The sequence below is a fragment of the Lepidochelys kempii genome, chromosome 7, assembly GCF_965140265.1.
Source record: "Lepidochelys kempii isolate rLepKem1 chromosome 7, rLepKem1.hap2, whole genome shotgun sequence".
NCBI classification, from domain to species: Eukaryota; Metazoa; Chordata; order Testudines; family Cheloniidae; genus Lepidochelys; species Lepidochelys kempii.
In genome coordinates, this window is record NC_133262.1 from 9,768,057 (window position 1) to 9,794,584 (window position 26,528).

Below are 26,528 nucleotides of genomic sequence, written 5' to 3' on the forward strand. Positions count from 1 at the left end.
GGTTTTGGGAAGTATTTTGGGGGGAAAGACGTTTCCAAACAGCTCTTCCCCAGTAACCAGTATTAGTTTGGTGGTGGTAGCGGCCAATCCAAGGACAAAGGGTGGAATATTTTGTACCTTGGGGAAGTTTTTACCTAAGCTGGTAAAGATAAGCTTAGGAGGTTTTTCATGCAGGTCCCACATCTGTACCCTAGCGTTCAGAGTGGGGAAGGAACCTTGACAGACATGAAGTGTACTTGAGAGCTTATGCAGTTCAATTTTAACAATGAGGGTAACTAGCCCCTTGAACGGATTAACAAAGGACATGGTAAATTCTCTGATTCTTGGAGTCTTTAAATCGGATGGGATGTCTTTCTAAAAGATATGCTGTAGTTCAACATGGTCTTGTTAGACCAGATGCAGGAATTTCTGGATGAAGTCTAAGTTCAGTAGGAGGTCAGACTAGATGAATATAATCGTCCCTTTAGGCCACGAAATCTGACTCTGTGAATGACGATGTTCAGAAGTGAAAAAATAAATGGATTAATCCTGGCTTCAGCTTGGTTCATTCTGCGCAGACATCTGCATCTAAACTGTACTCAATATCTTTATCTGATTGAACATGAGAGATGTCCAAAGCCCCTGCAAGCTTCAGTGAGGCTGAGAGAATTCCTGCTTTTCCAAGGGCATCAGAGATAATGTGTTGCATCCAAGGGTACTGGTCCCCACGCATAGATTTGCCACTTCGGATCCCTGAAGTGTGTACTGGGATAGAGAGGGACCCCAACCAGCACCTATCAGTGTGGTATTTAAGCTGAAATTCACCTCCATGCAGAGGGCCTTCATGACGAAAAACCCAACAAAACAAGAAAGGGAGCCTAGAGAGGAACCTGCAATGATGGTCCTCCCCCGCCAGGACCTCTGGCCTGGTAAGGCTGTTGCTATGGTAACATGGGCTAGACCCAGACCCTTCAGGCTATGAGCTTCGCTGGGAGGCCCATGGCTAGGGACTTAACACTCGCCCAGCTTGGAGGGCTGAGGACACACTCTAGGCTGCTCCTCTAGTCGGGGATTAGAGCCCTCAAGGACTCTAGACTCTAAGTCTCCCCCTGAAGGTTTTAACCATAGAGTGGAGCTATGGCGACAGTGACATGGAGCAGCCATTTCTCCCTGACCCCAGGGGGCCTGCCAGCTATAGCTAGGAGCAATAGGCAGGACAGCTAGAGCCCCTAAGCAGCCAGGACTAGGTACCCAGCTGGAGCTAGCAGCCCAGCCGGAGCTTCGCCCAGCTGATTTCAGGAGCCAGCCTACCCTTCCACGCCCCAGCCCAGGGCAAGCAGCACTCCTAACAACCCCACCATAGGCCTTTTAGGACAAAGAGCAAACAGGGGCAGAGCCTCTCGGCACCATCCGAGTTACCAGGGCACCAGGCGAGTCAGCAGGAGCACAGCAATTCCTGTGTCCTTAAAACTCATTCCAGGCTGCAGCCTCATCCATCTTACATTCTGGTAAGCAGGACACTTGCTGCCATCTGTGTAAACAGGCTGATGCGTGTTCAGCAAGCAAGTCATGTGAGTAAAATCTCCAGATTTCTGAAACTTCAGGCTTAACAAGGGTGCACACCTAACCTGGTTACACAGTGATCCAATCGTGTTAAGAAGCTATGCTACTGTTCCACGCTGTGGTGGTCTGTAGAAGTGCAGTAGTATGGCTGTTTTCCTTGTCAAAACGGGTTAGAGAAATTTTGCTAGAGTCACTGCAGTCATGCTAGCGACAGTTGTATTTGCAAGTCAGTTACAAGCACAGACCATGATACATATTTTCAAGATAGGTACTGAACTTCGAGCTGTAGTGTGGTCAGGGCTTCGAAGGCTAGAAAGGACAAATGTAGATGGCTGAGACTGGGTCTGGTGGAGTTTCAATTAAATATGTAACAGCTTGTCTTATTCAGCTGCATAGGGCAGCATGGGAAAGTAAATCGCCCATCCTTTTGCTAGGCCTACTCAGCCGTGCTCTCGGGATACTCCTCTTCTCTCCCTTCTTGCTGGGCAGCTTAACTGGGTAGGTATCCGGGAGGAAATAAATGATACTCTTTCAGGGGTTGCAGTAGCATACTTTCCCTCGTGGAGCAAGAAGAGCGCAGGGGAAGAGTGCTTCAGTGTAATGCTTGTGAGACAAAATGCCTCCTGGGATTGAGCGCTACCCCTTGCTCAGGGTTGGGCCTAAAAGCACAATCTAGCCCTAAGCATTTTCCAGAGCTGATGAAGATATGTCACTATATCCAGCTAAACATCTCATTGTTGCGCTATCTAAACATTTCTGATTGTCTGAAAATTATACACAGATAAAACAATTGGGGGAAATTGTGGCAGTTTATGTATAAAACTATCTTATTTAAAATCTGACTGAAATGATCTTAATGAGTTATGTTAGGTGAAATATTGGGTTTTCCTTTTTCTTTCTTTCTTTTCCCTGGCCTCACACAGGCATATTAATGATTATTTGTCAAAGTCACACTGTTTGCTTACAAGGTACGAAGGCTTTTTAGACACTATAATGACAGCTTTTGATTCACTTGATAATATTTAGAATAAGCCATAAAAGCCAATCTCTGAACGAACAGACCGTTTTTATTGGCTTTTAGTGCTATTACTGCTATCATAAGTGGTAAATTGGCCTAATGCAAGTAATACTGCTGTGTCATACTGTAAAACCGCTGCTTAGTTTTATATTTTATTTATTTTACATGAAAACATTTTAAGGCATGGAGACTATACTATCCTTTCATGACTACTGGCAGTTCCCTGCAGGCCAGGACTGGAACAATGTGGAGAAGCTTGCACTGCTGCTTATGTTATATCTCTTTTGTGCATAAATTCTCCTCTGGGTCAGTGCAGATCACATGGCTCAGGGCAAAGCATATGAGAGCCAGGGACAAAGCATTCTCATTTGAGGGGATCCAGCTGTGGAATGAACTTCCAGAGGAGATTAGACAAATCCAGAGTCTGAGCACCTTTAGGAAATGCTGCAAAGCCTTCCTATTTGATAAAACTTTATCACAATAAAGAGAGTGGCATTCTCAACCACAACCAACTCACACTAGCCACTTAAAATCATCCCTACCTCAAGCAGATCTTTCTATAACCTGAAATAGAAAGACAGAGACTCCCTGAACTCCCCTAGGGACTTCACTATTGCTAATCTGTTTAACGCAAAAGATGCTCAGATACTATTGATAATGGCTAGCAATACATGGCTCCTAAAATCAGATACAATCCTTTTAATGATGGTGTTATAGAACAATTCTCAAAATATAAGAATGGACTGCATAAACAATGAAAAAGTATTGGCGATGATTGCAAATGCTAGTCAGAATCTGATGAAAAGAAAGATTCAGTTTGCAGGCGATATGTATGCAGTGTTGTTGAAGCCGTGTTGGTCCCAGGTATTAGAGAGATAAGGTGGGTGAGGTAATATCTTTTACTGGACCAACTTCTGTTGGTGAGAGAGACAAGTTTTCAAGCTACACAGAGCTCTTCCTCAGGTCTGGGAAAGGTACTCCAAGAGTCACAGCTAAATACAAGATGGAACAGATTGTTTACTACAGGCAGTTAGCACTTAGTCTATGGGACTGTCAAGGTTCCTTCCCCACTCTGAACTCTAGGGCACAGATGTGGGGGCCTGCATGAAAACCTCCTAAGCTTACTTTTACCAGCTTAGGTTAAAACTTCCCCAAGGTACAAATTATTTTACGCTTTGCCCTTGGACTTCCACTGCCACCACCAAACGTTTATCTGGGTTTATTTATTAGGAAAGCGTTGTTTGAAAATGTCTTTCCCCCCAAAATCCTCCCAACGCTTGCACCCCACTTCCTGGGGAAGGTTTGGTAAAAATCCTCACCATTTTGCATAGGGGACCACAGACACAAACCCTTAGATCTTAAGAACAATGAAAAAGCATTCAGTTTCTGAAAAGAAGGATTTTAATAGAAGTAAAAAGTAAAAAAGAATCACCTCTGTAAAATCAGGATGGTAAATACCTTACAGGGTAATTAGATTCAAAACGGAGAATCCCTCTGGGCAAAACCTTAAGTTACAAAAAGACACACAGACAGGAATATCCATTCTATTCATCACAGCTTATTTTCTCAGCCATTTAAAGAAATCATAATCTAACGCATATCTAGCTAGATTACTTACTAACTTCTAAGACTCCATTCCTGTTCTGTCCCCGGCAAAAGCATCACACAGACAGACTCTTTGTCTCTCTCTCCCTCCCTCCAGCTTTTAAAAATATCTTGTCTGCTCATTGGTCATTTTGGTCAGGTGCCAGCGAGGTTATCCTAGCTTCTTAACCCTTTACAGGTGAAAGGATTTTTCCTCTGGCCGGGAGGGATTTTAAAGGTGTTTACCCTTCCCTTTATATTTATGACAGGGACCATTCAAGGTGGTGTGGCCCGTTAATAATAAAGTAGTGTAAGTTGTTCCAGTTTGGCATTCAATGGGTATGCAAAATGAGTGTTAACTCAAAGGTGGAACGGTGAAGGTGATCTCAGGAAAAGCAACTAATGGGTGTATGTAGATAAATCAGGCTTGTCTTTGCATAATTGGAATAACATGAGACTGTATCCTAGGCTTTTATGCAGCACCTATCTATTTGGTATTTAAGCCCTCTGTAGCTGAAATTCATCTCCATGCAGAGGGCCTTCACGGAGGTTTAAGTGGGAGTTAATTGATGCATGGACTTTGTGCTGGCTCTGAGCACACAGAGGTAAGTTTCACCAACTGGAATAATACTTGGAAAAACAGAGATGGGAAATACCAGTATGATTTTGCATTTGGCTTTGGAAAGTCTCATTGGGTATTTTTTTTTTTTAGTTTGCAAAATAAGAGTGGTTGGAACCGGGGTTCTGTATCGGAATAACCAAAGGTTGGAAGATAAATGATTCTGCTTTGGGCCAAAGGGATATTCTGTTTTAAATTAAATGAAAGTGTGCAGGTCCAAAATCTCCCCCACGTTGCACTGAAAATTCATTTTTAAAAACCCTACTCATTAGTTGTAAAGACTGAATAGCAATTAGCTGAAAAATATGCATGCAGCTAATGCAGTGATTGTGTGTAATGTAATTTACTTGTTTTATATATGCTACAGGAATAGGAAGGAGATTTGCAGATTCAAACTTTGGTTTTGGCATCCAAATGTCTGTGGGTTCCTGTAGGTTATGTGATCTTTTTTGCCCACACACATTGTCTGTTTTCCATTGGCATAAAGCTATTTTGTTTTTGTTTTTCCTCTGTAACTGCTTTTCAATGTTTTGTTTGAGCCAATACTTTTTATTTAGAACATTGCCTTCTATAAATTACCAAATAGGACCTTTCTCACCTTAATTTTTATTCCTGATTGGTTTGCTTCAATGGGAAGAGATTAATAGGCCCTGTATTATTTTACTCTCTAGACCCTACTTACATGATCATATTGAAGCAGAGTACATATTTTCCTTTTCATTATGGATGCAGTGCTACTGCTAAATTGTGTACCCATCACATCTATTTAATCTCTAAAAACTTTAGAGAACTTGGCACCTGCATCTTCTGAGAATGTTGGAACAATATTTCCTTTCAAATTGCTTATGGGCATATTTCAGCAACGATGTAGGGAAGCTTAATTTGTGTTAGTAATCAGTTCAAAGATGCATCATCAGCACTGAAACATTTTTATTTGGCTGGAGGAGCTCAACAGAGAAGAATTCATCTACTTTTCTATCTCTGGAGCTTGTCAACATGTTCACGCAGAGGTTTTTTGTTACACAGATTTCTGGAGTGTGTCTATATAGAATGTGTGTGTGTAAGAATATATAACATTATCTTCTTAGACAGTGCAATCATGGGTGCATTAAGAAGATAATAAACAATCTGTCTGAATTTATCATTTACCTAATTTTCCGCATTGTTTGAATGTGTTCAACGGGATTAAATCCAGAAACTAGAAGGGAGATTTAGAAACCTGAAGAGCTGCTGCCTTAAGTAGGGTGAAAATCATCTTGTGGAGAGGGCCAGCCAAAGCTTGCCCACCACTGAAGTGGTATTTAAGTCATGCATAGATCTTATGTTGGTCCTTTGCACGGGGATGAATTCCACCTGTAGTGAATTAAGGCCCTACTTTATTAAAAGAAAAATGGGAGACCTTTGAACCTCCGTAAAAACTGATCAGTGCCTCAGCTACCATTTATTTTTCATTTTGAGGAATTCAATCAGGTCTTGTTACTTTAACTGTCATAGGGGCACACCTCAGAATGATTGACTCTGCCTGATTCATTCTGCTTATCAATACATAACCTGGAAAAACTGAAAACAATTTTCTGAAAATTGTAGCTGTGCAAAAAGAAACTTCTGAACTATGAAAAAAATCTTAAATGGTAAAATACGTGCAGGTGTAGCACTGAAATACTTCCCGGCCAATGGATGAAAGTGTACTTCCATTTGAAAAGTTGCGTAGGTTACTTTGGAATGTATACATCTGAAGCCTGTTTATTTTCAGAAGGACTCTAAACTCATTCATGAAATGGGGTCCATCACCAGGTACAGTAGTTCAGAGCAGGCTGCAGTTTGCTCTAACCTATGCTGGTATGATTGCCACCAACTTATTTATAACTCCCCTTCAGGCTGGGTGCAGCTGAGAATCTGGCCTATACAACAGATTATTTCTGATGGGTTATCTCTTAAGTAATAAAAAAGATTTCTAAATGAATTTTAGGAAAACCTCAGTGAGACATGGACAATTCTCACTAACAGGAGTGCAGACTGCTTTTTCACAGTAGTAAGCCTTCAGATACACATGCTGTATATGTGGCTTCATCAGGCCTTATCCTCCTTTGAGACCAGTATAAATCAAAAGCTACCCACTGAAGTCAGTGCAATTACCCCAGAGCACAACTGGTGTCAGTTATTATTTGTTTTTTGAGCCTTCAAAAATGTTTCCATTGGTTAAGGAAAATAACAGTATGCTTCCCTTTACCTTAGAAGAAAAGCAAACAGCTTACTGGAAATGGTAGATGTACTAGAATCAAATACCAACAAATTCTTGTTAGAGAGAGGATTTTTATATTCAGGATCTTTAACAATTCTATTAAGAGTCTTCTGAAATACTCACAACTTTTATTGGTAGTAAACGTTCTTTATAATCCAGTATAGTTATTGTGCCTAATCACATACGTGCGTCTTTCTGGCTTCTACAGGAGTACAGCAGACCTGTTTTGCATTTAATAGGTCCTTAACCTAGGCGAGATGGTAAAATGCTTCGACTGAGCCACCTTGTGAATGGAATGTTTGCGACTGCTTCAGTAAGATCTTGGTCCAGCAGCTTGTAAGCACACTTGAGCCAAATTCTGCAGTCTTTAGTTGTTGACACCCAAGAGGACTAAGGAAATGTGAGTTGGAGTCTATTCTGGATTGCACATCACCAGTTAAATCGTAGCTATGGTGCAGAATTCTGCCCTTGCTTATACTTGTGCCACCAAGGGTAAAGTTTAAAGACAATAACTTTGCACAGGCACAGCTGAGAGCAGAATTGGGCCTGCAAAATCTTTACTGATGCATGAGACAAAAAGAACATAGCCTATTTTCAGATCTTGGCTTGTTTACCAAAATGCTAGTTAGAAAAACTAGTTTTTCCTGGCAACTGAGCAAATTTGAATGGAAAGGAAATGAGACTTAACAGACATGGAACCATTTTTACAGTTGACTTTCAGAGTGGAAGTTTACTTTTAAATATCTTACTATTGCTGGAGAATAGTGTGCCTTCTCGTTCAGATACTGAACATTCACACTATATGACTATCGTTGATTTTTTTTCATTTCCAAGGGGTCTGCAGTACAGAGATCAAGGACTACTCAGTTTATAAAACTGCCATTAGGAGCACTGAACTGGAATCATTTTACATTTCATATACTCCATTTCCATTGGAGGAGAGTCTTTAAATCTACTGTTTTACAACTTAAAGGAAGGGTTGTCTTAATTAATTCATTTGGTCACAGTCCTGAAGCTGACATGGCACCTTCCAGGAATTCCAACCCTCTGGGATCAGTAGCATCAGTTTTTACGTCTTCTTTTTCTTGTCATTCCTAGCTGGACAGCATCAGCTAAGATTACAGCATTCATTGTGTAGTTATTTTATTGGTTGCTGTATGAATAGACCTGAAAGGTCCTACTGTCCAAATCCATTACCATAATTCATGCTGGAAAGAGAGTGAAAACTTCTGGACCAAATCCCTGCCTTCAGCTTAATTTGGGGAGCCAGTTTATAGGTGTGAGAGCAGATTTGGGTCCACTGATTTTGAATCTTTCAGGGTCCTAATCTGTTTAATTAACCTCCTGAATTTAGGATAGGTCTACACCGCAAACTAAGGTGTGCTTGTGGTGTGGGTAGGCATACCTGCGCTAGCTTTAATCTAGCTAGCATGGGTAACAACGGTAGAGACGTAGTACCCTAGTATAAGCTCGCTGGGGGTGCACTCAGATTGCTATTTGCAGGGAAGTTCATGTCACGACAGCTTGACTCATATTGTTTGTGTGTGTATGGGGGTGGGGGGGATGTGAGAAAACCTTGATCTATGCAGGAAATAGCCCGACTTGATTATGTAAAGAGTTGTCACTTTGGATGGGCTATCACCAGCAGGAGAGTGAATTTGTGGGGGGGGGGGGTGGAGGGTGAGAAAACCTGGATTTGTGCTGGAAATGGCCCACCTGTTGATCACTTTAGATAAGCTATTACCAGCAGGACAGTGGGGTGGGAGGAGGTATTGTTTCATGATTTCTGTGTGTATATAAAGTCTGCTGCAGTTTCCACGGTAAACATCTGATGAAGTGAGCTGTAGCTCACGAAAGCTCATGCTCAAATAAATTGGTTAGTCTCTAAGGTGCCACAAGTACTCCTTTTCTTTTTGCGAATACAGACTAACACGGCTGTTCCTCTGAAACCTGTCATTGTTACCTCTGTTAGCTAGATTAAAGCTAGTGTGGGTATGCCTACCTACATCACACTCGCGCCTTAGTTTGCAGTGTAGCATAGCCTCCCATCAGGAGGTAAATTAAAGAGGTTTGGACTCTCTTAAAGAATTGAAAGTCAGTGGACCCAATTTATGCTTAGACCCCCTAAGTTATGGTAAGGGCTGCTTAAAACTCCAAGAACAGCCCAGAAAGCCATCTTATCTCTGCTCCAGGCTGATAATTCTGTGTTGTGCCATTAAGAGATGCAGCACAGAACCTCACCCCGTGGGACTATTTGTGGAGTAAGGTACTAGTTGGTGTGAATATCATCATTACAATCAGGTCCATAAAATAAGCAAGACTCACTTTTATATGTACTGCCTTCTTTGGGAGTTAAATTTACTCCCTATGCAGAAGTCTTTATCTACTGCTTAAACCCTAGTTTGTGGTTAAGCGCTGACACTGTTCTGACCCACTGCCCAGGGCTCAATTTCCCTCTAGGGTGAAGATCTATTGGTTAGAGCAGGGGATTAAAAGTCAGGACTAGAGATGTACACACTATTTGTAAGAAAATGAACCAAAAAAGAGCTTTTTTTTTTTTTGCCAAAATGCTGCTAATGAATAAGAACTTTAGAGTGGAAAGGGGCTATTTTGGGGAAAGGCTGGAGATTAGCATTTTTTCACACTTTTGGTGGAAGAGCAAGGAAGCCAGTTCATTCAGTTTTCACAGAAGTTACATTTGGAGGGGGATGCATGTGTGCAGAGCTGAGCTGACTGAAACAGTAGATCTTTGTGTGAAAATGTCATGGAACGAAATATGAATTTTACACAAATAAAACTGTTTTAGTGTCAGTTCCTGGGTTATAGTCCTTGCTCTAATCACTTTGGGTGAAACCGACTGCTGTGCTTCGGGCCAGCAGGAGGCCTATGCACCTCTTATGTGCCTGTTGTAAGGGCTTCAGTGGGACTTGTGGGACATAAGTGATGCATAGACCTGTTCTGGCCCCTGGCACAGGGATCAGTTTCACCCTTACTACTTTAGGCAAGTATGTAATCTCTCTCTGCCTTAGTTTATCCATACAGACATAATTAACTCATGTTGTGAGACTAAATTTAGTGTTTGTACAGAACTCCGAGGACTTCTTTCCAGTTGGAACTTTGAACCGGCTCTTCAGCTGGTGTAAATTGGTATATGTCTATTGACTCCTCTTTACCCCAGCTGAGGCTCTGACCGCTACTGTGTTACCACTACACCACAACAATGATGCAAGTGAGAGGTTGGGGGCTATTGCCCAGTTAGTTTCCGCCGTGCATTCACATTTTCAGAAGACTCTCTGTGATGCTCTAATATTGTCTTGATTCAAATTAAACATTTCAAGAGTGTTCAATCGCCCTCAGTGTTGTTTCTTACCTGGGGTGTGATGGTCTGGTGGTTGCACATCCGGCTGGAGTGTGAAACCGGTGGGAACGATGGGTTACGACCGCTCAAAGGACATTTCTTTAACACTACCTGCAAGTTACATCAGTGTCTCTTTACTCATTCATATTTAGTATAGTAATAAAATGATGGTGATACTGATCCAAATTCTACGTTGGTATAACTGGACAAAACTCCACTTTAGAGGAGCTGTATCCATTTATGCTAGCAGAGAGTTTGGCCTATCATATTTTTTAGAGAGAAGCAGGTAAATGATCCTATGCGGTAACATTCACTTGAGTTGAGATGTTTCATATATGTCTTCACTGTTTGACCTTGTGCAGTTTCACAGCCTCCAGTTTTACAATAGGACAAAATACATGGTTTCATTGTGAAAGCTGTTTGTGCTTAGGATATAGGTCCACTCCTCGTTATTATCAGGCCTATTTCAGTAGAAAGTGAGCCAGTGTTTGCTTCACAAAACTGTCTGTGTACCTTAGCAAAATTTTCCTCACAAATGGGCCCATTTTTGAGTACACAGTGAAATGCAAAAATCCTTGAATTCTGAGTAGTTTTGCATTTAATTACCAGTATTTTATATACATAAGGCCCTGATCTTGCAATCAGATCTACACAGATGGACCCATTGAGAGTCCCATTACCTTCAGTTTGCAGGAAATCCGATTATTTTTAGGTGCATAGACCAATCTCTGCAGTCCCAATCCAACTGGAATGAGTGACGGAGAGAGTAGTTCCAGTTATGCCTGTTCTGAGACCAGTTGGCAGCCTCATCGGATGGGAACAGCAATCAGAACAGCTCATTTGTGGGAATATGTGGGGCCAGATCCTGGCACCCCATTCTAGCTGTTTGGCACGGCATTGGGAGCACAAAGCAGCTGAAAAGCAACTCTGAAAGAGAGAGGGGCATCATGAGATGCCAAAAAGCTGACATACCAAACTCTACATACCCACTTCCAGCTCTCCAGTGAAGCGAATATATTGGGAATGGACTACTGGCAGGAAGAGTTGTGGTTGAAGTCTCCAGTGATCCCTAACTGGTGGAATGAGGCCATTACTGCTGACTTAACTTACAGCAGCCCTTGCAGCAGTATTATGGTTCTAAACCTGTGGAGTCTCTCATATGGTAATCTAGTTCCAGGTCTACAAGTTTGACCCAAGATGTATATAAATGTGCTAGGACCCTTTAACAGGCTAGCAAAACAGGGCCACTCATTTTCTAGTTTAATTCTCTATAATTATTCTATTTATTTGAATTACAATAGTGCCCACAACATGCTAGATACTATACAGACATAGGAAGAGACAGTCGGTGCTTTGAAGACTGGCTTGTAAGATGAGCAACCAACAAAGCATGAGGGAAAGAGTTAAAATGTATCAATACAGTCAGAGTTGTTACTGATGAGCAAAGCTCTGCAGGTCTGCTGACTGTGTTTGTCAAATGAACATAATATATTTTTATAATGCCATTAAGGCCCATTTGATGGCCCTCTTGTTTTTGTGGCCAGAAGTTTCATCCTCAGTATAGGGCTTTGACTCTTACCCAATGCCGATGCTATAAGGCAGAGTCAAAAAGACTCCTGTTAGCAGTGCCATTCTTTGGAACTAATTTAATACTAAGGTCCTTTCAGCTAGTGCTGGCAAGGTGGAAGTTAAATATCCCTTCCAAAAGAGTAGAGAATAAATAAAGCTGATATTTGGCTCAACATTTCCTCTGTTAAACAGGTTCTAATATTCAAGGCCCATGAGTACATAATGGGTCTCTCATTTGCATACAGAGTCACTGCACTACAATACATAAGTTATTACTTTATAGAGCACTTTGGGAAACCTCCAGTATGACAGACACTATATAAAAATCAAATTCCATACTGTATTTCTTATGCATATTTCTGCTACTATGTGGTTCATGATTGTTTTTTCAGAAGGAACAAATAATCAATACAAAACCATGAATAAAAATAACTTGTCTTTAAAAGTGAATGCTAAAAGAACATACAGCTTTTTACTCTGCCTAAAGAAAACTCATTGTTTATTGGGATGGCTGAAAGCTATGTTATTATTTTTAAAATGTTTAAACATAGAAGTCGAGCTGCTGCTGGAGACTGTTTGGTTTGCTCCTAGCTTGAAAACCAGAAGCGATACACAAGTATTTAAAATGTTTGCACACAAAAAATATTGTAAAAATTATTAATAAAACATACAAAATCAATAGAAATAACGGAAAAATAAAAATGTCTATCTCTTCCAAGAAACTTCACAACCATTTATTAACTCAGTCACTGTGAAAAACTTTCAGGCCCAATTCTACTCTCCGTTGCATTTCACAGTAAATTGTCATCAGTGGGTAGAATTTGGCTCTTAACCTCCAGAAGAGACTGATAACGTGACAAAAATATTATTAATGCTAACGAAACATAGGACCCCGGCTCTACTTATCATTTCATCAATCAGGCATCCCTGAAACACACTCCTCAAGAGAATGAAGTAGATACATAATGATAGGGTGACCAGATGTCCCGATTTTATAGAGACAGTCCTGATTTTCTGGGGCTTTGTCTTAGGTAGGTGCCTATTACCCCCCACCCCCATCCCAATTTTTCACACTTGCTGTCTGGTTACCCTACATAATGAAACAGATTCATAGATTCCAAGGCCAGAAGGAACCATTGTAATCATCCAGTCGACCTATATAACACAGAACTTCCCCAAAATAATTCCTAGAGCATATCTTTTAGAAAAGAGCCAATCTGGATTTAAAAGTTGCCAGTGATAGAGCATCCACCCTGACCCTTGGTAAATTGGTCCAATGGTTAACTAATTTATGCATTATTTCCAGTCTGAATTTGTCTAGCTCCAGCTTCCAGCCATTGGATCTTGTTATAACTTTCTCTGCTAGATTGAAGAGCCTGTTCCCCATATAGGTACGTATAGACTGTAATCAATCACCTCTTAACCACTTTGTTAAGCTAAAAATAGAGCTCCTTGAGTCCTATCATAAGGCATGTTTTCTAATCCTTTAGTCATTCTCATAGACTTTAAGGTCAGAAGGGATCTTCATGATCATCTAGTCTGGCTTCCTGCACATTGCAGACCCCAGAACCTCATTCACCCACTCCTAAAATAGACTCCTAACCTCTGACTGACTTACTGACGTCCTCAAATCATGATTTAAAGACTTCAAATTACAGAGAATTCACCATTTACACTAGTTTAAACCTGCGTGTGACCTGTGCCCCATTCTGCAGAGGAAGGCGAAAAACCCCCAGGGTCTCTGCCAATCTTGCCCAGGGGGAAATTGCTTCCCGCCCCCAAGTATGGTGATCAATTAGACCCTGAGCGTGTGGGCAAGACCACCAGGCAGATACCTGGGAAAGAATTTGCTGTAATAGTTCTCGTGGCTCTTCTCTGAACTCTGTCCAATTTATCAAAATCCTTCTTGAATTGTGGACACCAGAACTGGACACAGGATTCCAGCAGTAGTCACAGAAGTTCCAAATAACCTATCTACTCCTACTGGAGATTTCCCAGTTTATGCGTCCAAACATCATATTAGCCTTTCTGGCCTCAACATTCCACTGGGAGCTCATGGTTAGCTGATTATCCATCATGTCCCCCAAATCTTTTTTCAGAGTAACTCTTCCCAGGACAGAGTCCATCACCCTGTAAATATGAACTATATTCTTTGCTCCTAGATGTATACGTTTACATTCACCATATTAAACACGTATTGTTTGCTTGTACCCTCCTTACCAAGCAATCCAGATCACTCTGCATGTTTTTGACCTATCCTCTTCATTATTGAACTCCCCCAATGTTTGTGTCATCTGCAAACTTTATCAATGATGACTTTGTTTTCTTTTAGGTCATTGATAAAAATGTTAAATAGCATAGGACCAGGAACCAATCCCTGTGTGACCCAACTAGAAATACACTTGTTCGATGATGCTTCCATTCATATAGTTGGAAGACCTATTGGTTAGCCAGTTTTTAATCCATTTACTTTGTGCTACATTCATTTTATATCATTCTAGTTTTTTAATCAAAATGTCATGTTACACCAACCAAGTCAAATGCCTTTGAAGGAAGTCTAAGTACATTATTTCAACACCTTTATCAGCCAAACTTGTAATTGCTTCAAAAAAAAATACCACGTTAGTTTGACAAATACTGTTGATGAGAATCATCAGCCTATAATGCAAGGATCTGCAGATCTAAGAGACACAATAAAGCTGAATCCTATTTGAACCCATGCCGACAAATGGATATGACTAGGGTCAGGAGATCCAAGCTCCCCACCACCCCTCTGGGGTCTTTCTACGATGTTAGGCTCGTCTCTTAACTTCCCTGTGCTTTAGTCTCCTATCAATAAAATGATGATAATGATTCACCTTTTGCATCATGTCAAAAAGTGTGTTATGCTGGAATGGATTTGGTCTCATTCATGTAGTTTTGATGTTACAAGTGCCAGTGCAACATTGTCTTGTTGCATCAGAAACTTCTTTGGTTGTCTCCGTTGGAACTATTGCCTTCTGTGAATCTCATCCTGCAAACCTCGCATACACAGAGTTCCCCCTGACACAGGATTTGTGTACAGAAGGAAGGAAGTTGTTACTGTTCAACCAAAAAGAGGATCTATGTTGCCCAATCAGTTTTACCCAATGCTATGATTTTCATGCCTTGGAAGTGCCACTTCTACAATGATCTTGTCAGCATAGGGAGTGAAAAACAAGAAAAAAATAAAATCTTGTTCTGTTTAATTGCAGGGCGAATTACTCCCAATGACTAGACCTTACCACTCAGTTAACATACAGTAGGAATAACATAAATATAATAAAACACATTTTATAGATTACAATATAATCATTAATATAAATGAGCTCTTCATTCTTGCAAACCTATGCATCTAGTATTTCAAAATAACAGATCACTTCTTTTTACCCCTCCTAAAAATTGTTAGAATTAAAAAGTCATTTTCTATAATACAAACCATAACACACTCTTGAGCATGGAGTATGTGAGAAATGCATTTCATAAATTTTGTAACGTTTTGCCTTAGAATCGCCACTCGTTAGTGCATATAGTTATCATATATACCTCCATGACGTATTGTGAAATAACATACAGTGACTCTACTAGTCAAAGATAGTCTTTGTGTCTGTTTATATTTTGTAATTCGTTATGTATTAACCTGGAAGATCAATTTTTAGAGTGTAAAATATTGAAGAAACTTCCATCTTTATAATTGTAGCTATGTGCAATTATGAAATAAGTAACATAATCTTATATGTATTTTTCTTCTTAAATGCTTTTAAACAAATCTTGCACTTGAATAAAATCTGAATGCTTTTAATAATTATTAGCAATTTATTTCCTACAGAAAGAAAAGTTTTGCGGTCTCCTACTGTGGTACTTCTCTTCACTTTTCTTAACATTTGGTCATCTTCCTTATATGCAAAAAGAAAACAATGCTAACAAATGGATATTGGAAGTAGATTATAATATTGTCTTTCCCTAACATAGATAATATAGGGCCAAACTCCAAGGTACGTACTTAATTGTTACCCAACTCTGTATAACCCGTACAAACTTTGATTCACTTAACTCGTAGTTTGACTTAGTAAAACCTTGGAAAGGAGCTTGGGGTTTGGTCCATAATGCTTTGTGGCTGTAGCAGGCTTATAATAATAATTACAAAATAATAATTATTAATAATAAATAATAAAATAATTAATAAATAACAAAGATTCCCCGATGATTGCAAGCTCATTTATATCAAGAAATCAAACCTTTGAGCAGCTCTAAATTCTGACAACTTAGGCCATCTGGAAGACTAAACAAAATTACTTGCATGTACTGGAGACTTCCAGCTAGAGGACTCTCGGGATGAAATCTGGGCCCTATTGAAGTTAATGGGAGTTTCATCCACATTCTTTTGTCTTTATGCTGCAATCAGTTTTAATAAACCAAAAGAATTATATCTGAATATAAATAGAAATGTAATAAATAACAATGCAACCTACCTTCATTCAACCAAGGAATATTTTGCTTGTCATTTTGAAAGCTTTCCGTTGCTCTGATTTTTACCTTGTCTGTCTCGTCTTCTGACATCTATTTGGGAGAAAAGAATTTGGGGATGTCAAAAGTTCCTCTTTAAACCAAGGTTCCAAACAAAAAGTGTATTCTCTTCTTAGATTGCTGATATCATGTAATGAACTATGAATACATATACTATTTTTTCTGATCCATGATATACTGTATAATCTCTCACACAATACACTAATATAGCATTTCTAAATCAATATTAAATGATTGCTGATTGTAGATGCAATCTTCAGTAATGTTGTTATAAATTATATTATGAAATGCATTTATAATAAATTCTTAACATGGTGGTAATACAAGTACATTATAACACATATCATAGATCCACTATGGCTAAAAATATCCACACTGCCTATTTAATGCAGTTATAAAGAATGCTATCAAAGTAAGCTATAATTAAATAAATAATAATAAAGTATTTATAAAGGTAACTTTAGCAAAGTGTAACCAATAAAATCTTTACTAACACTTTCAGCAATTTATTTGCTCTAACGAGAATCATCCAACCCAAAGCATGCGAAGTTACAGTACCTGAGGGTATTATATATACAGTAACTATTAGACCATACATTGTAGTTTACTTCCATTGTTTGCTAGGAATAAAATTAGGCTGTCTAGTCTTCTTCTAACTGCTTTTTTATTCACTAAGTCCAGTTGCTAAAGCATTTCAATATTTTTACCTGTATATTACAATCAGAAGAGGTAAAAGTAGTGGGGTTTGGAAGCAGTTCAGCAGCTCTTCCTGCAGCCTCCTTTGTTGTCTGTTGATGTCCAGCATTCCCTTACACAGACAAAACTGAAAGGATGAGCAATGCGCTCTCTTCCTCCCTGACGTGTGGTGCTGGATTTGTCTTGCTGCCAGAATCAGCCAACTTACTGCTGGGTTGGTTTTTGGGGGTTTTTTTTTTCCATGCACTATCAAACGTGGAGGGTTGGGGGTGGGGGATGGCGGAGAACAACATCCCAGCCTTATCAGAGTGGCATAAAAATGTCATCTTTCCAAATCAAGAACAGTTTGGAAACACATTAGTGTTGCAGTTCATAACTCAGTGACTCTGTAAAAGAAGGGAAAAGAGCCGGGAAATTAATAGCGACAAATCAGGTAAATGTACCAGAATGTTTTGGCTAAATGCAAGTTAAAATAATAATGGATGTGTGCAAACTAGTCCAGAAGTGCCCCTTTAGGAAAGATCTAACCTAATCCTGTGAAGTGCTGTGCTCTTTCAAACTGCCAGTGAGTTTAGTGGGTCATTCTAGTCAAGGGTGCCAAAGGGAGCAGGCCTGGATTAAGCAGGATTTATTTATAATTATTAATTGTATTGCGGTAGGGCCTCAATCGGGGACAGTCCCTGTTCCAAAGAGCTTACAGTCAGCGCCTCATAGGTGCAGAGCTATTGTCTCTCTCTGGCCTGATCTTGTGAGGTGCTGTATGCTTTCATTAATGGGCTGTATAATGCTCTCATCAAAGTCATTGGCAAAACTCCCATTGACATTACTGGAAGCAGGATCAAGCCCAATGCTAGTGGGATTTGAGGGCTCAGAAGCCCACAAGATCTTGTATACAAAAAGATGTGTAATATGCAGCAAGAAAGAAAAAGCCACTCATTTTTAGGGCTGAATTTTGAAAATATTAATTATGGAATAAATTCAGAGTTATCCAGTTATCTTACCTTTCTGCAATATTTACAAAATTTCAAGCAGTATTTGTAACTAGATACCGTAATCCAAGATCCCAGTGCTTAAGTGTGGCCAATAAATAATAACACATTCCCTTTGTTATGACAATATCTTCTTCTCCTCTCCCATCACATGTCATTCTTTCTCACAGGGAGAAAATATTGTTTCTTTCTCTTTTTAAATCTCCTGTCCAACATGACTGAGATTCTTCTACCGTCCTTAGCTAGTTTGTGAAATGCAGGTTCGGCTCTTACTATATATCAGCGTGATGCAAGGATGAGACTCACATTGGTTTAAAAAACATAATTTAAACAGGGTAATTTGGGAATAACTGCAACCACTGGTTGGGTGGCAGGGAGGTATAAAGGAGTATGTCCACACTGGCATTTTAATATCCTGGGTGGAACTTCAGGAGTCAAGTGTTCTCACCCCCTGACTTTCCCCTTCAACACACACACATCTTTTTAATGTGGTTACACCTGTGACTTTGGGTGGGGAACAGAGGCAAGTGCTTGGAATCTACAAATAGCGGTGCTGATACCGCAATTGGATCCACATTGTTGCAGGCAGACTCCTATTTCTGTGTAGAGTTCCACTGAAATCAATTAGACTTGCATAGGTCTGCCTACATAGATCTGATTGCAAAATCAGGGCCAGTGCTAGTGTTCTATCAGGAAGTGCCATGTCAAATGAAGAGATTTGTTGATTTAAAATATATTAGAAACAGACCCATTTAGATGTATCCATTCGGGCCGTGCTTTTTTCCAGGGATTTTCTCAAAGTCCTTAAGCCCAAACAACCCCCAGAACTACCACACCTCAAAAGTGTTCCCAGGTAGGCGTTATCTTCTGGAATCCAAAAATATGTGTATTGTTGCCAGTCATCGACATTCCATTGGCAAATGTCTCCCCCATAACCTGTAAGGATTCTGTTTGTCAAAAAAAGTTAAATAAATTGGGGCATGTATTCTATAACAGAAGAAAGAGAAGAGTCTCCTCTGATCTTTGCTATAGGATCCCTTTCAAAATAATAGTGCAATATACGTAGGACACAAAACTGACGTTATGGTTTAATATGTAGCAAAAGAAGGAGCCTCCAAAGTGGTTCAGAAGAAGGTCAGAAGAATTTCCTGGTCAAAGTGGTCTCCATTGCTGACTTTCAATGAATGGTCCTAGTATGTTTTCTATCCAGGAACATTAACTGAAAACTTTTATTATCCTGGTCAACTAGTTTTCAACTGAGACATGTTCCTGTGTGCTATTTTTGGCATCAATTAATTATTTTGGATGAATGCATCAATATTTTTATTTCCTAATCAGTCTTAAAATAGTTAGAGGAAAGGCCAGCTATCATACATTCTCAACAGTGTTAGGCTCTGAAGAGGAGAAAAAAATAACGTTATGCAAGAAGGTAGTTAATATATTGAGTAAACTTGTTTCTATTAAAACGGTAATTGAATTTTTAAAGCCATGGCCCATTTTAAGCAACCGAACTTTAGTTTATGGGTTGATAATTCATTTCATTTTTATTTTATAGGTTTTATTTTATAGCTATTAAATGGCTATGGGCCATCACTTGTTCCTTTTCTTCCAGATTATGAAATAGGGCATTTATATGGAGGATAAAAAATAATCATCATGCCAAAATAGATATGATATCAATCTGTTGCCAGATAAATGTACTGCATCAAATGCTTGTTGAAATTTAGGCATATAAAAGAGTTTATTTTTCTGGTCTCTTCAACTAGGAATGCTTTCAAGGACTTCATAGAAAAGGATCCTTTAATAGATTGTAGTATCCATCAAATCCAGAGAAAAAATTCATCTCAATCCCAGTCCTAGCAAATCTCCAAACTGTCAGGACTGCTTCACATGCTTAGTGTTAGGTCAAGAGTCCGGGGCCATGTTCAGTCTCGGAATCTAAGTGAGGAATAAAGGTCTAAGAGTCCTAGGTGTATCCAGATGGCAAAGAGGTCAACATTATATTTCTGTGTCTTAAGTGACTTTTATCTGAATATATGAAGTATATCCATAGTGGTTTCATTTCCGAGAGAGGTCTTGTAAATGATGACATTTGCATCAACAGCCACATGAAATGTCCAAAGCACAGCATTCGGTCAAGCAGTTATATTTCTCTTGTGCCTTATACTGACAGCATGTAGCCAGCTCAGTGTGTGCTGGCAAGCGGTGCTTTGTAGCTTTGGAAAATCCCATGCTATAGTAAATTTGCATGAGAAGTTCCATTCCTCTGCTACTTTTTTTCCATGATCATTTCCAATAACAATGTATAATGTGTCCTGTCAGAGTTAAGGACTCTCTTCTTAATCACACTTCTGTAGGTAGAATATTAAATTGTGGGCATATAAAAATGTACAGCCAAATTATCCTGGTGACTTCATGTACCGTGTGTGCTCTTTTCAGCCACGCCATCCAGTCTTGTGAATGTTTCAAATGCAAAATAGCTTGTTTGTATGGACCTCCGCAAATTTGAGATATCAAACAAATGTTCTATATATTGCAACCACTCTAAGCAGTACAAAGAAAATAAGGACTTTGCAGAACTTCAGAAAGCTAATGAGAAGCAATCTTCTATACAGTAGAGTTTTGCAGAAACTCTGTGTACCACATTGAGAGCTGTGGAACTTTGTTTTACTTTGTTACTCACTGGCATAGCAGACTGGCGACGCGTGGTACTGTGTTTAAAGAGGGGGAAATGGGGCATAGACATTTGTAGGGGTTTGCAGTAGAAGTTTAGCCAGAGGTTACTAATGTCATAGAGGAAGCAGAGGAGAAAAGTACCCCAAATGCTCCCATATTTCCACTGTAAAATTAAAAAGAAAAATACCAATTTCTACATGAACAGCTTGTTTACAGCAAGCTGGGATGTAAATCAACCCCGCACTAGCCTGCCGTGCACTGAGTGTCCACGTGACACGCACTATCCGTTCCTTAGTGCACTTTGATCTGCTCCCATTTGAAGGTGGGTCATTATAACAGAGAACTGTTAGTGCATGTCAATAGGGTCCACATGGGCAGTTAACGTGTAGCAGGTTAGTATGGGGTAGAGTCACACCCCAGCCTGATGCAAACTAAGTGTTTGTGTCCCAAGGGGCAACAGCAACTATGAGAGCAGAAGGTCTTTTCAAGTGCTAAGCCTTGTTTTCTTTGCCGCCAAGTTCTTTTCTCCTTTATTACTTATCATTTGAACCACAGTAGTACTTAGAGGACCAACTGAGATCAGGGCCCAACTGTGCTGGGTGTTGTAGTTACACAAGAGAGAGCTCCCTCTCCCAACCCATGTGCAACCTGTATAGATGACAGACAAAGGGGGTAAGAAGAAAAACAGAGGCTTAGAAATGTGAAGCGATTTGCCCAAAGTCACACAGCAGATCAGTGGCCAAGATGAGAATGAAACTTAGGTGTCCTAACCCACAGTCCAGTGCACTACCGACCTGCAAACTCTGCCTGCCCTTTCAGGTGTTAGTTCTTCCTTGATCTCTCTGTTATCTGGCCTTCTCATTCTTCCTCTCTCCTAACATAATCTATTTCAGCTACATTTTCCAGCCATCTCCTTCCTGGCTAGTTAACCTCAATGGGCTTCTCTTTACTGCAATGTTAGCTTGAGGTGTAACATGAGTGTTGCCCCCAATCCAATGTCTGTCCAAACACAAAAATCTCCAGCTTGAGTTAGGTGGCACTTTAAACCCAAGCGAACTGACCTATATAGGGGTATGGGTTGAAGCTGGAACATGGCTGTTCAAGTTAGCAATGCAGAGAGGACGCAGCTGTCTTTGATGTTAATCCAGTCAGTTTGAGTGGTGTTTTGCAGTGTGGTTGCTGTCACTCAAGCTCGACTAACTCAAGAGAAATTAGCTGGAGTGTAGATAACTTGAGCCAACTCTGAAGTGAAGACATACCCTATGTCTTAGTTTCAATGAAAGCACTGTGATTTTAAACTGGAAGAAAACCAGACCTAAGCATTTTCCCTCTCCCCTGACTTTTTGCACTTTTATGTAGTGATGAGCTGCCAAAAGCTGAAGAACCAGTTCCTTCAGTCGCTCCTGGTCTTCGGCGGCACTTCGGCGGCAGGTCCTGCAGTCGCTGAAGGACGTGCTGCCGAAGAGCCGGAGCCAGTGAAAGGTCTGCCGACGAAGACCCGGAGCGCCGCCGGGTGAGTAAAAATTAAAAAAGGGAGCCTCCCCAGCTGAGAGCTCAGGTGGGCCGGACAGGATGGTCCTGCGGGCCGGACTTTACCCACCCCCTTTAACAACCGGTTCTAAACCGGCTTCAAAATTTAACAACAGGTTCGTGCGAACAGGTGCGAACCAGCTCCTGCTTTTATGTAAACTACTTTCCACCAGTCATCCTTAAAGAAACATGGCTTGATTGCAGAGTTACTGAGCTCCTACTACACCCGCTGAAGTTAACAGGAGCTGTGGGAATTCAGCACTTCCGAATATCAGGCCCAGTGTTTAAATGAAACTGAACTTCAAAAAGGGAAATAGTTTTCTGGTTCTTTTGGATCCCAGAATAGGTATTTATTCTAACATTTGATCAGCTATTCACAAATGATGTCTTTGTATCTTTAAAATAACTACAAACCAAATTTAAAACTGGAAGCTCTCATCTCTAATGTTATCTGCAGATAAGATAAAGCTTTGAAGCACTAACAGAGTCTAATTGGAACAGAATACCAATACAACCCCAAATTAATGGAAAGCACAAGAACTGGGGGGGGATGGTCTGTAGCTTTAAACTTGGACCATTTATTCACAAATGTTATAGAATTTCATTTTAAAAAGTTCAGGTCATTCTCTGGAGCGTAGATGAAAGATCAGAATTTTCTGATTCAATGTATGATGCCGCATACTTCAAAAACAACCATGAGACATAAAAATACAATTAATACAAAACAAAATAATTTTACATAACTATCAGCGTTTGTCAAAAATAAAACTAGCTACAGCTGTATGGGAGAAAAAATGGTGCTGAATATATTTGTTACCAATTCTAGGTCTTTGACTTCCTATAGGTAGATAATGGAAGATGTCATCAGTTCTCAGAATGTTTCAGTGATATCAAGGAGACTAAACTCTGCCTCATGGCCCCAGCCTAAAACTCTGTGGTTTGGCCACTTCTGGTCCCCCTGCCACAAGAGGTGTTCCAGGGGCAGGGAGCAGGTGTGTCAGGGCCAGGAGGGACTGGAACCAGAATATAATGCATTCTGGGGAGCCATTATACTTGGTTCAAGTTGGAGCAGTCCTGAGGGTGCTCTAACTTGCACTGGGGGCTGTGTCAGCCAGTGGTCCTTCCTATGAGCCTGCAGGCATTCACAAAGATGGGTGAGCAATGTCTAAAGAAAAGGAGTACTTGTGGCACCTTAGAGACTAACCAATTTATTTGAGCATGAGCTTTCGTGAGCTACAGCTCACTTCATCGGATGCAATGAATGAATGAGCAATGTCTGCATTTCTAACCCCAAATTGCATAAAGAACTGCTTTCTTCCTTTGGAAAAAGATGTCATTTATAGCTACATGTAAATATAAGCTTTGCTTTTCCTTTCTCTGTAATATAGACTGTACTGAATAAAACAAAACAAAAAAACTCCACTTGTGTTAAAAGAACATTTAGATTGCAAAGTCAAGCACTTGAAAGTAGGAAATGCCAAAATTAGGTTGCCCAGGCAACCTTATTTCTGCTCCCTGGTGCATATGCATTATACTACAGTCTTTAAATTATATGAGCAGCTATAGTTTTTTCCACAGGACTCTGCCATATGCTGGGTTCAAGATGAGGGACTGGTCTGACTCTATTCCACCCACTTCCAGAAAAGCTATTTGCTCCCAGTGCAGTGTGTGTGCAGCTGATGGGGGGAGGGATAGCTCAGTGGTTTGAGCATTTGCCCGCAAAACCCAGGGTTGTAAGTTCAATCCTTGAGGGGGCCATTTAGAGATATGGGGCAAAAATTGGGGATTGGTCCTGCTTTGAGCAGGGGGTTGGACTAGGTGACCTCCTGAGGTCCCTTCCAACCATGATCTTCTATGATGCATTGATGGAGGCATGGGGCCAGTTCATGTTGAGTTATTATTTTGACATGCTGCCAATATTTTGCTGACCATGAAAGTGACAGAAGGGAATTATCAAAAGTTTATATCTCTGTCAAACCTGCATGGAAACTAATGGAACAAAGAAAGGCATTTCTCTGGCCCAAAGGTGTTCTCTCTGACAAATTTCAAAGATGCAAACAATGGAGATGTTAGAACTTCTTGTAAAAGGTTGTTGGATCCACCCTACAAAATTTTCTTTCTCTCTCTCACTATAATAGTTTGCACACATTGAACTTTATGCTGTATTTCAGTATATTTTTGAGTGTTTTGCCTCTCTCCTTGGTGATGAGATTTTGTTTAAATGATACATGTGGTTTATCAGACTTTAAGAAGGAAAACGTGATGCATGGTGGGGGGAACTTTTGTTAAATTGGTGACAGCAAATTGCTTTTCTATCAAAGTTATGGCATGTAGCACACAAACTGTATACATCTCTGCACAAACAAAATGCTTATATGGACTTAAAGATAGAATAGGGAACATTGTAACTTGCCATATGAAACATGGATTCATGTTCTGAATCAACACTGAAGTATTCAGAACACATATTAAAATTTTTTGAATGCACCCCACAGAACACACACACACAATACACAACCTTTTAAAGTATTGATTAGAACACATAGAAGTTTCAAGAGAGAAATATCTCAGTAGTAATCTACATAAGAAGTAGAAGTAAAAAGTGTATGTAAGTAGCTAAGGTGGACAACTTAGGCATAGAAAATGTCCTCCTACTATGGGCTTGTCTATACTGCAAAGTTAACTCAAGTTATAACTTGAGTGCTGGCTCTAACCTGACTCCCATTCACATATGAAAACCTCTAACTTGAGTGGGGTGATGTTTTACATTTGAGCTGGTTGACATGTCAGTGGGTCAACTGGAGTGGTTCTAATGCTCAAACTACTGCTAGCTGCCTAGATACAGCTAGAGTCCACTTGTGTGCTGCTAATCCCTTGATGCCTTCCCAAAACTCCCCCTGAAACCTTTGTTCTGTTTATCTACCTACTCACTGGTTCTGGATCAGAAATTATATCCAGCCAGTATGAAAAGCCTGCTTTGGCCTATGGCTCTCTATACCTGTAGAATTTTTTATAGCAGTATTGCACTTGTCAGATCAAAGGGCATCTAGGAGAATGTCCTCCCATCATACAGCTAGCAGGCCTGAGGCTGACACCAAAGTTCTGGCAGGCCTGTGACATGACTCAGGCATATGGCAACAACTCAGCTGCACTGGCTTCCCCTTCCCACAGAGCCTGCAGTGACAAAGCCTCCAGGCATGCAACACGACTCAGGTGACTCCTGGGTTCAGGCATTTCTCCAACCCCACCAGCGCTGCAAATCAGCCTGTGCAATAGCAAGGGATGTGCTGGCCGCCGCTTCCCGCAGATTTCAGTTCTGACCCCAGCCTGTCTGTGGATCTTGATTTCAGCACCACCCTTGGCCCAGTCCCAGCCCAATGTCTAGCTTTGACCTCTGCTTCAACCACTAGACCTTACTACTAGGAGGCATTACTGACAATTGCCCTCTTCTGTGATCCCCAAAACCCTTCTTCCCCCTGGCAAGGGCAATGCAAGATTTTTTAATACATTTTAAACATGCAAGCATTGCTTTAATGCGGCACACACTGCTGCCTGTGTGAAAACCAAGAATTATTAATACAAGCCTAGCGTCCCTGAGAAGTCTGAAGCAGCTTTAGAACAGAGGAATGCAGAGATGGCGGAGAATGAATGCCAAGGTGATAAAAGTTGCAATTTTTCCTTTTGTGTGGTGCAGAAAATGGAAAGGAAGAAATATTATTTTTCTCTTGGGGGGGAGGGCGGGGAGAGGAATAATTATTTCATTGTTTTCAGGGCCATCTGCCCCAGTGCAGGCCAGACACCCACCTAGGAGATCACTGACAATCAGCACCAGGGTCCAGAACTTCCGAAGCAGAAGGAAGAGCAGAAGGGATGATGTGTTGATGGCAATGCACTGGGATTTCATCAGTAGGTCAGACTGCCTCTTTGATCTGCAGAGGGAGATGATGGAGAAGAGAGGCAAAACAAAGCTACAGTTGAGAAGATGCTGGAGAGGGAGCAGAGGATAGCTGCAAACTGCATTGTCCATGAGGGAGCAGGACCACCAGCAACAAAGTGACCTGTTTTAGCACATGCTGAGACTGATGGCCAAAAGTTCCAAGACCAATCCAGGTCCGGCCCCAGCCAAGGTTCCACCCAAGCCTCCTATCATGGCATCCCCT

General features: G+C 40.6%; 1 protein-coding gene across 1 annotated transcript in view; it reads right to left on the bottom strand.

The window, feature by feature from the left end:
• The window catches only part of MDFIC2 (MyoD family inhibitor domain containing 2), a 53,370-nt gene extending 36,860 nt beyond the window's left edge, over positions 1 to 16,510 (bottom strand). The window contains exon 1 of the mRNA XM_073354735.1: positions 16,423 to 16,510. Within this exon, the coding sequence (XP_073210836.1) occupies positions 16,423 to 16,510 (88 nt within the window). The remainder of the gene's footprint in view (positions 1 to 16,422) is intronic.
• Between the last annotated feature and the right edge of the window lie 10,018 nt (positions 16,511 to 26,528).